The sequence below is a fragment of the Carassius gibelio genome, chromosome B12 (genome assembly GCF_023724105.1).
Source record: "Carassius gibelio isolate Cgi1373 ecotype wild population from Czech Republic chromosome B12, carGib1.2-hapl.c, whole genome shotgun sequence".
In the NCBI taxonomy this organism is placed as follows: Eukaryota; Metazoa; Chordata; class Actinopteri; order Cypriniformes; family Cyprinidae; genus Carassius; species Carassius gibelio.
The window spans coordinates 15,902,065-15,916,747 of NC_068407.1; the positions used below are offsets into that span (position 1 = coordinate 15,902,065).

Sequence of the window (14,683 nt, forward strand, 5' to 3'; positions counted from 1 at the left end):
CTACACTTTTTTTAATTTAAACGTAGCCTATTTGTAAGTCGAATGGAAGCAGACACACAGTTTCCTCTGTGATGGGGCATTAAAGCTGATTGGCTGTTGGAGTGGTAATAACATTGATTCATGATGCACATGTGCCTCTACCTCCCTCCTCTTTCTGTCTCTCCCTTCCTCTCTCAGCCTCCTTCATTTCATCACTGTCCTTGGGTGTGTATAGCAGTGTCTGACATTCTGTTGCTGAGGGGGACTGTGTGAGTGTGTGTGCGTGTGTGTGCGTGTGTGTGTGTGTGTCTGTGTACACGCAGAATAGCCCAATGACGTTGTAAATTTGTGCTCATCCAGGAACAGAAGTCCTCCAGCAGCATCCCGTGAGCGAGACAGAGGAGCAGAATGTCAGCCCATCCCAGCAGCTGAGCTTTGCTGTAGGATACGCAACTACACAAGAGGTGAGTCTGTTTATCCATCTTTCCTTTTCCATCCTGTCCTCCTTCCATCCATTTGTCTTAATGAAATATTCATGATTTACAGCCTCTGTTTGTCCTGATTGTCATCTGCAGCTCTCATAGCAGAGGTGAGCTAGGTTAATGCTTTCTATAAAGAATGTAAGTACTTCTTTTCACACGGTTTTCTTGATCAGGAATTGTGTGTATTGAATACAAGGTTATGTATCTCTGCGTAGCCAAGGAAATGTTGATGAGCATGAACCATTTCTGTTGTTTTAGCCCTGCAGTGAAAGTAAGCTTTTATTTGCTGATATGTGCACACAGGTCAGATTCGTCCCCTCCCATCTCTATGTTGATTTGTTTGCTATTGCCATTCCCTGCCTGTCAGCTACTTAGCAGCCCTGCCTCCCCCTAATTCTTATAGATGGGATAATGTGTGTGTGTGTGTGTGTGTGTGTGTGTGCGGGGGGGGGGGGTAGTTTTATTGCTATTAGCATCATATCTCCATCACAGACTTCTGAAAGTGAGGCCCTTATGTTCATATAGACAGTGTCAGTGGACTAGACAGTCAGATTACAATGATTTCTTAAGACAGATGTTTGCTATAAAGTTTTAGTCCTGTCTTGTGTTTATTCTGTATTTAGTGACTGTTTAGTCCCCAAAAAGGAGCAAAAGCTGTCACTGGGGCGGTATCTTTTCACAAGGTAACTTTACAGTACTAATAGGTACCTTTTAGGGATAAATAAGGCATGAAAATGTCCTCTTTTTTTCTGAGCGTGTAAAGAGGCTTGGTTAATGGATCAGAGGTTTAAACTTAACCACAGGGGAGATGAACCTTTTTCAACCATCTCTCCTAATCGCAATTCCTCTCAGCAAACTATTCCATCAGTGTAAAAATACAGCGGTAAAAACCTGTTAATTGGTAAGTTATTTGGTTAAGAACTATAATAGATGGAATTGGGCATTTTGTGTAATTTTACAGCAAAATACTACATATAAAATACAGTTGTTCGAAGACAAAGAAGAACTCATCTCAAAATTTCATTGAAAACTGTTTCTACTGATTTCCTTATCAATTGTGTGAATTAGGGGTTTTATATTACATTTCATTTTTTTTTAAATAAGGATTATTGGTTTATTTTAGTGTTTAATACGATGATGGTGTTTTGTATTTGTGTGCATGACACTTTGTGCACCTTCTAAATATTATTTACCTCAGCTTGTGGAGGACTTTATTTTTATATCCTGTGCTTTTTAAAGGTGGTTGTCAGTATATTGTGAAGGTAAATCATATTTTAGTAATATCTTATAACATTATTTTAGTTTATGTAATATACATTATTTTTACTGTAAATTTAATTTCAATCTGTAAAGCTCTAAATGTTCTAACCACAGCTGCCTTTTTAATGCCATAAAATTGAGTTTTTTTCTTTAACAGTGAAAATGTGCAGATCAGATAGATAGATAGATAGATAGATAGATAGATAGATAGATAGATAGATAGATAGATAGATAGATAGATAGATAGATAGATAGATATGAATATCATGGTAAGGGCACTGACCGTTCTAAGGTGCTGGGCAGCAGATGGCACAGTGGCCTGTTGCCTGGACACTGTGTATGTGGCAGCCAAAACAAACCTGGCCAACTGGTCAGTGCCGTTTGTGTGTTCGTATGTCTGTGCACCTACTAAAAGAGTTTGTGTTTATATGCTTTTACCAGTTTACTACACATAAAATAGCGCTTGGTTTCCCTATAATTCAACTACAATTATTCAGAAATTGTATAGTACATTACGTGTACATTATGTGTACATGGTTCCCCAATCCCCACCTTGTTCTTCGAGGCCCCCCAACACTGCATGTTTTCCATATCACCTTAAACAAACACACCTGATTCAGATCATCAGCTCATTATTACAGACACCACGGCTGCATCCGAAAACTAAGGCAGCTGACTTGCTGCCTCGCTGCCATATCAGACTTTGGAGGCAGCGTTTTTGCTCGAAGGCACCTCATGAAACTGATTTTGGACAGGCTTCTGAGGCAGAGTAAGGATTTAATGATCTACAGCAAAATATAAAGAGCTTTCATGATAAGGTGATAAGTGGATATTTCATTACTGCAATGTTCATTTCTCGCTAGAAATGACATCAAAGTGGAAAACGTTGATCAAAAACATACATTTACACACAAACTGCACCACCGACTGCAACTTTCAAGCTTTCATTTTTGGCTTGACTGTCACAGAATTGAATGCACAGGATTGTGGGATATCAAAGGCAGCGAAGGATACATCTAAGCTGCCTTCAAAAACCGGCCAGATAAAGGCATCTCAGCAGACAGGAACTGAAGCTATCATTGAATTCGGACGTGCCTTGATGCCTTCCTATCTTGGAATGCGTCCTCCGAAGGCAGCATTTTTCAGTTTTCGGATGCAGCCCAAGACCTGAGATTCAAAATGTGCAGTGGTGTGGTGGCGAGGGGGCTTCAGGAACGTGATTGGGAACCACTGCTTTACATAACAGTACATTAAAAAAAAGTTTTGAGATTGGTCAATTATTTTTTGTTCATTTCTTTTAGTGGTAGTTTGAGGAGCAGATTTTAGAATCAGCATTGCACGCACAAAAATAACAAATCTGAGCACTTTTCAATTGATCAGTGACATCTGAGCTTCCCCACTTGAAAAGCACAGACTGCCACTGTTCTGTTTGTGGCCAAGAAATGGTTTCTTGTCCACATGCATTTAAATTGTAAAGTTTCACTCTTCCAGATTGAAGATGTCCTCCACTCCGCTGGCTGAGGCAGAAGAGGATGTGTTTGGTGAGTGACCTCTCCCGCCTGCCCATCCCCTCCCCTCCCCCCTCCATTAATGTCCAGATCTTCATTTCCACACTCCCAATGCACTGAGCGCATTACAGGAGAGAGCAGCTACAGTCTGGCCACTAAAAGCACCAGGGGCTACGATTCTCTCTGAGCATGTGCACTGGTTGGTTTTAGAGTCGTAAATATTTGATGAAACATTTTTTGTGAATTTTTTGATGCCATCTATCATGGTTGAGGAATAATGGTAGATGTAATGGGCACATTCAAGAGTTTGGCTTCACAGGATTTTTTGTACAGGCTTTGAAGGTGCAGCTTGCTGAGTCAGTGTCTACGTCACCACAGGAATTAGTGCTGAGATCTGAAAACAAGTTGGGAGAAGAAAGGTTGCTATGGAATAGAGTAGAACCGTGTGACAGGGTTTAAAATACACACGCATATATACTGTACGCATGTTTCCACTCCCCATAAGCATCCGACAACAGAGAATGCATTAGTGCCCACACACTTTTTCTGGGCCATTGACTCCAGAAGTTTTTTTTTTTTCATTTATTTTTTCTATAGGAATTTTGAGTTTTTTTTTAATATATATATATATATATATATATATATATATATATATATATATATATATATATATATATATATATATATATATGGTTAAAGGCCATTGTAAGGACTCTAAGTCTGTCCCTCATAGCCTGCTTTTCATCTGTCTTAAATTCAACATGGTGTCTAAACCGACTAATGTCTGTAGTATGTGTGCTATGCTTAAGCAATTTTTTTTTTTTGGCATGGAATACTATGTTTCTCAAAATATGCACTGTACAACACAGCATATGTATAAAAAAAAACTGCTATTACTAGGAAGGTACCTTTCCAAAATGTACCTCAATTACCCTTAAAAGGGTAGAAGTACCTTAAAGGTACATATTATTACCTAAAGTGTACAAATTAGTATGTTGTAAATGGTGTATATTAGTACCTTTTGAAAGTGCACCACCCCAGTGACAGCTTTTTTAAAGTTTTCTCATACTGTGGTATCGCTCAGTCCAGTGCTCTCAGATGACCTTGACCATGTCACATGACTGCTTTTGATGCCTTTACTTGCCACTTGCAATTAAAAATCCACTGTGATGAGGTCATGTGACAAACAGTGATGTCATGTGCCAACAAAGTTGTACTGAGTTAATAGTAACCAAATAAATAATCTGTGACATGCACATATTATTTTAAAAAAGGAAAAATTCTGCTACATTATACAATGCTACTTTTTTACGTAATACAGTATAAAGAATCCAAATGTCATAATTTATCAAAATTAGTCAGCTTAATTATTTAATTTATTTATTTGATTCAAGGAGCCATTTAAATCACAGCAAATGTTATACTTATGAATATAAACGTGGATTTTTTTGCAGTTTTTTTTTCACTAACACAAAATATTGTTATATTTATACTTATATGAAGATCTTGTTGATGTAGCTGCACATTTACACACTGCCCAATGCCATTCTCTGACTTTAGTGTATTTGTTAGTCTGTGTTTGTGTACTTCCTGTTTCATTGACCGTCATACACACCCCCAGGGTGGACATGGGGCATGGTGGCACATCATTCATATAAGTAATCTAGCCTGTTGACAGCTTAATAGAGCTGCAGGCCTGCTTTACGGTGTCACTGCATTTTATGGATTGTAACGAGAACACTAATGTGTGCATGAGTGTGTGTTGAGAGCAGCCCAGCAGTCTTTTATCAGGATTTGCATCATATTTGTGGTGTTAGTTTGTGCGTCATGGGCTTTTGTCTCAAAATGCTCAATTTCAATCGAACTCAGGGAGTAAACGTACGTCTGTGTGTTTTACACCACATTAGATCTGACGGAGGCAGTTCCAGAGACCGAACGACTTGACAGCAGTCTACAGAAAGCCAAGGCACAACTGTCAATCAAAACCAGGAGGCATCGGCCCTCCCGAACCCGCCTGAGAGACAGCATGAGCTCCATAGATGGAGATGACAGCACTGATAGATTGGTGTGTGTATGTTATAGATTTCATGCATCTGACTAAATGAGTAGTTCCCCCAAAAATTACTATTTTGTCATGTGTCATGTTATTTACTCACCCGCCTTGTCCTTTCAAACTCATATGCTGTTATAAGAGCCATCACCATAAACATATTTATTTTATTGATGGAGTGACAATCCTGACTCACTTAGTGCCCTATAGGAGAGAAAAGAATTGAGGTAGTCATAATAAGCCATATAAATAAGCATTTATTCGATTAAAAACACAATATAAATAAATAAATGTTATTTATTACTAACGAACCTTCATTTTAGCAGCTATTACTTCAGTGTCACTTTTGATCTATTTAATGCATTCTTCTTAATAAAATTATTTTACTCTTTATTGGAATTATTTATGCTGCTTTTTGGTGCTAATTTGTGGAGGTTAACAGTCATGGTCAATAAAAAAGATTAGCATTTTTTTTTTTTTTTTTTGAACGATATTGATACTTGTGTGTTTGTGTGCGTTCAACAGAAAAAAATAAAAAATACCAGCATATGTGTTAAATACAGGATTTTTAGGTAAACAATTCTTAAATGCAGCCTTGAGATATACGTAAACACCAGTGTTATAGCAGTATAACTGAGAAACTATTATAGTTTTTATTATCATTTTTTATATTTTATGTTAAGTTTTAGTAATTTTGTAGTCATTTTTGTTATTTGTGAAAGTTTTCTTTAACATGTCTACATTGTTTTTATTATTTTAAATTTCAATTTTAGTTTGGGTTATTGTAGTAATTTTATTTATTTATTTAATTTCATTTAATGTTTATTTCAATTCATTTATTTAGTTAGTATAAGTTTCAGCTGACGCTAAAAAACACGCATTCATGTGAGTCTCATGGGATATATGTCATTGTGTTTTTCTGCGGTCTAGAGTTATGGCGGCTCTGTGCAGACCTCCTCTTCTCCAATCCACCCTTCCTATCGCTGCTCCTCCCCCTCCTCTGACCTGCTCCTTTCCTCCCCTTCCTCACGGAGAGACCGAACATTCACCTTTGACCCCTACACTGTGGTTGGAGAAAGGGAGGCACAAGATGAAAGACGGAGCTACAGGCACCTCCTGAACACTTCCTCTCAAGAGGCTTTGCCCCTCACCTCATCTAAGTCTCCCTCCAGGCCCTGCGTCCATTCAGAGACATCTTCACCTGCCCATCTTTGTCAGGCGGACCACCTCAAGTCACGTGAGGGCAGCCAACCCCTTCTACATTATGGAGAATTCTCACAGAGCGAAGGTTTGAACTGCATACGAACATCTCATCTACTGGAATATCATTAACTAGAACAATAAATGTGAATTCTGATTCTGAAATTAATTTTATTCTAAATTGATTCTGATCCTGATTTTGACTCTGATCTGGATTACTGTTGATTCTAATTTTGATCTTCTGTTTTGATTCTGATCTGGACTAAATTCTGGGCCCAGTTTTTCAAAACTTTTAATCTGGATCAGAATGATTCATATTTGGAAATCCCCTGTTTTGCTATCCTGAATCAGGTAAACATTTTTACTTTTGTGCTTTTTTTTATTTTCTCAAAGCAACATTAGATTAGATCACCATGATCCAGAGACAAACTTTTCCAGATCATTGAATCCAGACTACCAGTGCTCTAAATGGGCTTGCATATCACAATGTAAAATATTTTTTTTAATGTTTCTGAAATTCACCAATATAATCCAGATTGTTTTTGGATCAGAAGTATCCTAATCCAACTAAAAAGTTTTGAACAACAAACACACTAATGGTCTAAAGATCTAATCCAATAATTTTTTGTTCTCTTTTGAACATATGAAGATATGAACCCATCTTATAGCAAAAATCTGTTTTCTGAAATCTGTTTTTCCATTTACAGCTCTGGAAATCCAGATTTGTTCATCTGGAAATTGGTATTACGGATGATCTACCATATTTTTCAGACTACAAATCGCACCTAAGTATAAATCGCATCAGTCCAAAAATACGTCATGATAAGGAAAAAAACATATATATAAATCAAATAGATATACAAATAGAAAACATTACCGTCTACAGCCGCGAGAGGGCGCTCTATGTTTTCAGTGTAGACTACAGGAGCACTGAGCAGCATAGAGCGCCCTCTCGCGCCTGGAGACGGTAATGTTTTCACTTGGTTCATGTCTCTTAGTTCATTTCTCTTGGTTCATGTAAAATTAATTTTGATAAATATGTCGCACCTGACTCGCAAGTCACAGGACCAGCCAAACTATGAAAAAAAGTGTGACTTATAGTCCGGAAAATACAGTAATCCTGGATAGCAAAACATGGGATTTTCAAATCTGGATTATTCTGATCCATATTAAATGTTGGGATTCTGATGCTCATTTTGATTATCTGTTTTCAGACGACAGTCATGACACAGGCCCTGATGAACCTGAAAGTCCAACAGTGCTGCTGGACAAGAAAACCAGGAGACGCTTTCTTGATCTGGGGTTAGTAAAAAATCAGCATTTAAATATTTTAGATAAAGGTTGGACTATTTATCCTGTTACAGAGTCTTTAACCACAAACTTTGACTCACCTTCAGTTTGCTAACTATGTCTATAAATATTTTGGAAGATTTTAAATGTTAAACATGCAGGGCAACAATAATTAAGCAATTTGTAGATATACCCCACTAAATATATATATATATATATATATATATATATATATATATTAGGGGTGTAACGATACGCGTATTCGTATTGAACCGTTCGGTACGACGCTTTCGGTTCGGTACGCGGTACGCATTATGTATACCGAACGGTTCGTTGGAGTAATTAATTATATTTGAAAAAAAAAAAAAAAGAGAGAGAAAGAAATATAATGATATGCGTTCAACAAGGTAGCCCAATAACCCAAACAACGTAACAGGCAACGCCCCTGACACTCCCGAAGAAGAAAAAAACACCATCTTATATGTTTATGTTAGGCTACTCAGCAGGCGCTCGCTCACTCAGTACACGCTGAAGGCTCGTTGCAAAATAGCCAATGCGTTTAACAGACTAGAAATGAGAAGATCCTCCAATAACCAACAGGTCTGGTGTTTGGGTGCACTTTGGATTCCCTTTAAGCTATAATGGTGATGGCAAGAGAGTGGTGGATAAATAAACAACGGTATGTCGCATCTGCAACATGACAGGGTACACCAGCGGGATTACAAAAAAAAACAAAAAAAAACAGCGGGAATATCTGGGATATATGCGTCAGTACTATCTGGGAAAAGACGAAAAAAAGGAGAAACATGCACGCAGCAAACTATCCCTGCAGCATTTAGACACTATAGCTTACAGGGAATCCAACCCAAACACCAGACCTGTTGGTTATTTTAGGATCTTATATTTCTGGTCTGTTAAATGCATTAGACATTTTGCAATGAGCCTTCAGCGCGTGCTGAGTGAGCGAGCGCCTTAGGGGCCGTTCACATATCGTGCCTAAAAACGCATGGAAAACGCTAAGCGCGTCTTTCTCCTGAGGCGTCTGTCTTTGCTAAGCAACAATGACGTGCTCTCTCCATGAGACGCGGAAATTTCAGCGAAGGATAAATGGATTTGCAGCTCTAAAAATCGCTTGCAGTAGCTCTGCTACTGAATTTATTTCAAAATTGCAATCCATATACAACTATGATCAGCTGTTCCTTCATCTTGGCTGAGCTCTCAACGTTGTTACGGGAAAGGATGAAGCTGATTGGTTGGTTCTTGTCACATGACCCGCGGTGCGCTTGCGGCATTCTGAAAAGTTGAGATGTTTTTACATTTTGCTGTATCTAAAACGTATCGAACCGAACCGAACCGAACCGTGACATCAGTGTATCGTATCGAACCGAACCGTGAATTTTGTGAACCGTTACACCCCTAATATATATATATATATATATATAAAATAGATTGATTTCACACTAAGTATAGTTCACTATTGATGAGGATTGTTTAGTCTTCGAATAATATTGGTCTTTAAATGCAAATAATATAAAGTGTACATGAAATGTATTTACAATAGTTCAACTTTGGCACAATCAAATATATTTCAGTATGTCTTTAGTTGGACCTCAGCATTACTTCTGCACAATTAAAGTGCATTAAGTATGAAATTAGTTGTACCAATTAAGCATACCAGTTTAGTATACTAAAAGTACAATTTCAGGGTATTTTTAATAAGTACATAAACATGGAATTGTATAGTATACTTAACATTACATAAATGTATTTCAAATCAATTTTTGTATATTTATTTTCCACTAGGGTACTTTTTGACGTCTGTAAACACTGTCCTGGACGTGAGAGCAATCATACAGCTGTAGTAGTGGCCAGAGTTGGGCTTTAAAGGTTATCTGCTTGTTTTTATGTGGGCAGGGTCACTTTACGCCGCACATATGGAAAGGTCAGGAAAGACAGATCCAACAGACTATCAGCAGGAAATCGGTATGTGTGTGAGTCTGTCCTGCATTTATTCAGCTAATGTCGGTAATCTAAGCACCAGTGTTTTTTTGGATGCCTGTACAGATGTAAACGTGTGAGGGTTTTTTTGTGTCTGTATCCAGGGATTCAGAGAAAACAGAGAGCCGGTCTTCGCGTTCCTCTGGTCCACCGTTTGTGCCTTTCTCCTGGTTCAGTGAAAGATTAAGAGGTTCTGGCTCCCCCAAGAACATCCAGTCCCCATCCAAACCTTTCAACCAGGTAACCTAACCTAAACTAAGCCCTTTTCACACTGCCATTCCGGCAAATACAGGGGTAAAGTGTTCCTGCAATTGTTCCCTGGTCACAAGATTTTGCACTTTCACACTGCCAGTGATGACCCGGCATATATGCATGCTTTCACACACAACCCCTTGAAGATCCCGTAACGACACGTGACATCAGCGCGTGACGTGTAATGTACGAGTCGACAACGCTAGGCACGTTATACTTTCACTGAAGCAAGCAAACGATCTCGGCATCAGCGCGGAAAAGTGAGGAACTAACTGATCTCTGCTTCATTACAGTTTGCACATGTGTTTTCGTCGCGAACGTTGATCTTCCTTCAAAACAGCCGGTAAAAGAGTCGCGCGATAACGCGCGTCATCACTTCGACATGGAATTAGATCTGGCTTTTGTTCACACAGCGCTCGTCCCGGGTCGAACCCCGCAATGTTACTAGGTCCCCGACCTGGGTTCAATTCGGTAATCAATCCCGGGACGTGGTTGCTTTCACACAGAATGCGACCCGGCAATGTTCCGGAAATATTGCGGGTCCGACGTGCAGTGTAAAAGGGGATCTAGAGTCCACAAATTCTGTTATTGATGTTTGAGGAAAAATAAAGTGCTGCAGTGATGATGATTTTTATAGGCGAACCCAAAAGTAGAAAAATAGCTCTGTTACCAACGAAAGCTGAATATTTGTATGATAACATTCACAATTTAACAAAGTATTTATGAATTTTGAAGCATAAACACAATTGCCAGAAGTAGAAAAGCTGAAACATTTGCTATAAATGAACTCAACCATGATTTCATGACTCATCACCATTAAAGGAACACTCCACTTTTTTTTTTAAAATCTCATTTTCCAACTCCCCTTGAGTTAAACAGTTGAGTTTTACCATTTTCTAATCCATTCAGCCGATCTCCGAGTCTGGCGGTAGCACTTTCAGCTTAGTTTAGCATAGATCACTGAATCTGATTAGACTGTTAGCATCTCACTCAAAAATGACCAGAGTTTCTAAAAAATGTTTGACTCTTCTGTAGTTACATCATTTAAATAGGAAAAATATAGAAATTCTTTGGTCATTTTTGAAGCGGATGCTAACGGTCTAATCAGATTCAATGATCTATGCTAAGCTAAGCTAAAAGTGCTAACTCCAGACCTGGAGATCAGCTGAATGGATTCAAAAACACTAAAACTCAACTGTTTAACTCTAGGAGAGTTGGAAAATAAGCTTCTTCTTTTTTTTAAGTGGAGTGTTCCTTTTAGCTTCTGACAATTATTCGGTCTTTAAGAACATTTTCCCTGAAAGTTTCCCTAATAATTATAATAGTTTGCAAAAGCATGGTTCTAAACACAATGAGGCTATACAAGTTGACTAGTGAGTATGAGTTCACTTGTTCTCAAAAAACCTCCCATTTAGCCACTTGTTAGCAACCACCCTTTTCGAATCAAGTGGAAAAAAATAAATCATAAAGGGGTACTACTGATGTATTGTATGTCATATAAAAAAGCTTGTGTTAACCAGACCTTATATGAAGAATTTAACCAAAGACCCATTCAAAGCTTAAAAAATAACTGATATTAGGATGGTTGGAACCAAAAGTGCTAAAATGCTACCTCATTTCCAGGTTTTATGTCATCCCTTAAAATATTAGAAAGAATGGCGCAAGTTACAGTATGCCAAATAATGGAAAGAAAATAATAATGCACAATGCAATTTATATATGAATTCTCTCACAGATTAAATGAATAGTCTCTATGACATTAATTAGTTATTTATTTTAAACAGCCAATAATGGACTATTACAGCACTGTAACACTCATTCCTCTATCTTCAAGGGCTCCAGTACTGATGAGGAATTTGATTCTTCAGTCGGTTTACTGGAAGACTCCAGACCCTGCAAGACTGAGTCATCACAACCCTATCAGACCCTCCCTGAGCATTCAGATGGGGTGAGATAACAGAACTTATACTCTAAACTCTATTGTAGAAATTACTCCATCAAGGAGTTAATTTTTAATTTTTAGCAGCCATTAGCCATTCTCTGTCATTATCAATGTTGAAAACCATGATAGCATTTAAAAGTTTGGGCTCAGGTTTAACAATTATAAATGTATTAACATTCATAATGTTACAAATGATTTCTAATTCAAATTAAGATCGTTCTATTGATCAAAGAATCCAGATTTTTTTTTTGCTACGTTTCCACCAAAAAGGCAGCAAAAACCGCATTCAACATTGATAATTATAAGAACCATTATTAATAATTGAGAACCACCAGTAATAATTAATAATATCTAAGTCCCAAATCAACATATTAGAATGATTTCTGAAGGATATTATACTTAAGTAAAATATATTTACTTAAGTATAAGTAAATATATGTTTAATCAAATAAATGCAGCCTTTATGAGCATAAAAAAAAATCTTAATTTTTCCAAACCTTTGACTTTTAGTGTATATAGAGTAAATAAACCTAAGAGTGGCACTATTTAATGCTAAATCCTAAAAGGGACAGAAAGGTCGCAGAACTACTTGTAAGAATATCTTAATATACAGGTTGAACATTAATATAGATTTTTCATGAAGTGCAATTTCAGTCCTCTCAGATGCAAAGAGGAACATTTTGGAGATCGATGGCACTGGCACACTGCTAATGATTCTCACAAATGAGAAGGACAGTCATATTATATTGAAGTGAACAGATTCACACTAGCTTAATCATATTAAAGGTGTTTTGTGCTGCATATTCAGTTTGTGCATCAATTGCTGTGCTTTTTCAATGTGCTAAATTAAAAAATTTGGTACATTTGCCTGTTGGTTTGCTTTAGCGGTCATTCTTCAAACATTTGTCCTGTAAACAACAAATATATTTTGTTCCTTGTGAAAAAAAACAAACAAGAAAACTCTCTATAAACCAATCTGTGTCTTTTTTTTCTTTCTTTTTTTTCAGAATGACTGTGACAGCAGCCGTGGCTCCGATTTCAGTTTTAAAAAGAAAATGCTTTCTGCTGCTGGTAAAGATAGGACAGAGCGACAGAACGGAGTTCACGGAAAACGGGACAGCGGGAAAAATGGACACAGTGAAGATGGACAAAAACTACTGAACACTTGATGGCATTTCTGAAAGACTAAATACAATACGCAGCAGGTGCCATTATTAATGTCAAACATTGCATTGGCTTTCACAATGTATTATTGATGGATATAGTAATAAAGAGAACTTGCAAAATTTGTACATTTACATGTTTTATTCAAAAAGTGATTCAGGAACGTGTGCAAGTTGTCTGAAGAGTTCAAGATATGCTTGAACTGGACCAACTCGTTTCAATGACACACTTACACTCGACAAAATATATTACAATTTAGCATAACTCATATTTATCAGAATATGGGGACGTTTCATATGCCACCTTTATCATTAGATCTGTCATTACAGATTAGTTGGGTGTTCTGGGATAAAGCCTATGGCACAAAGATGACATTTAACAGTGTGTGGAGTGTTTTGTCGGACTGAAGGAATAAAAACAATGTCATGAATGTGATTTTACAGCTTTGGGCAGAGCCTGGATGAGCAACAGGAACTTATTCTGGGATGCTGCTTCTGAATCTGCGGGCTGACATACTGTAGTCCGAACAAATGAGCCAAAATGAATCAGAAACATTTAGTGTGACAACTGTTCCCTAAAAATTATAACCTGTACCTGAGACATTTTGCAGTGGACATCAAGACTCGATATCAATATCAGAATTCCTCCAAGCCGATTCAGTTGGACCGGGGCCGGTTGCATGCTTAGACTATTCTTAAAGTTAGCCATTTGATTTGTTTTCTTCTTTTTCTTCTTTCTTCTTGGTCATAACTGTTTAACGTTATTTACAAAAATGTAGATTTGCCCGATTTTAATCAGAAAAGTTCTTAAGACATAGTCAAGTGTCTTAAATGGCCCCAGAATGATGCATTTTTGGATTTGAATGATCCGACTACAGTAAATAACAACTCACTGATTCAAAGCTATGGTAAAAGAAATATTTCAATAATTACATATTTAGACTGTGCTAACACACAGTAATTCATGATGACAGATATAGCTCTATCTTTTCCGTAAAACTGAGTAAGCCTGTTAAAAATGTCTATTTTTTATCAAATAGCCAAAAGTAACTACTTTTATACTTTTACTCAAGAAGAAATGTAAAATTAACATTTGAATCTTTAGATGAACAATATAACCAAGGAACTGAAGTTCAGATGAACCCAAATCGAAACTATGTAACTATTTTGAGCTCATATTGATGAAGATGAGCATTTATAATTAAGAAATAACTGATATATTGTTGTAAAACATTAAAAAGACTTCGTTATATTTACAAAATAGCACTACAATTAGAAACCTTTATTTTTAAGAGTGTGGTACAGTGATTTAATGTTATTTGATTTACAACCTGATACTGAATTATAATTACCACCATGTATTATATGTATTTATATCAAATAAAACCATAGTATCACAAAATTGCCGTGTCAAGATATACCGTAGTATTGCTTGTGATATATAACATACTTGATGGTTAGTGAAAACTGAAAACTCCTTTCACTTACACTCCTTACACAGCATTTTTTTTCTAAAATAAAAGTGCAACACAATCTCCTGTCCAATCAAGAGACGCTAC

At 37.1% G+C, this 14,683-nt stretch overlaps 1 protein-coding gene across 10 annotated transcripts; it reads left to right on the plus strand.

The window, feature by feature from the left end:
* The first annotated feature begins 224 nt into the window (after positions 1 to 224).
* On the plus strand, positions 225 to 13,253 carry LOC127968897 (sterile alpha motif domain-containing protein 14-like). Of its 10 annotated transcripts, none has more exons than XM_052570301.1 (11): positions 225 to 248; positions 340 to 443; positions 526 to 568; positions 3,213 to 3,262; positions 5,137 to 5,294; positions 6,210 to 6,567; positions 7,694 to 7,781; positions 9,684 to 9,752; positions 9,872 to 10,007; positions 11,854 to 11,967; positions 12,969 to 13,253. In XM_052570301.1, the coding sequence occupies exons 4-11, from the start codon at positions 3,220 to 3,222 to the stop codon at positions 13,128 to 13,130; spliced, it is 1,128 nt and encodes a 375-aa protein (XP_052426261.1). In that variant the 5' UTR covers positions 225 to 248; positions 340 to 443; positions 526 to 568; positions 3,213 to 3,219; the 3' UTR covers positions 13,131 to 13,253. The 10 variants fall into 10 exon arrangements, with proteins under 10 accessions (XP_052426261.1, XP_052426269.1, XP_052426270.1 ...); XM_052570307.1 differs by adding an exon at positions 1,085 to 1,144 and having other exon boundaries at positions 231 to 443; XM_052570303.1 differs by having other exon boundaries at positions 231 to 443; positions 526 to 1,144.
* The last annotated feature ends 1,430 nt before the right edge of the window (positions 13,254 to 14,683 follow it).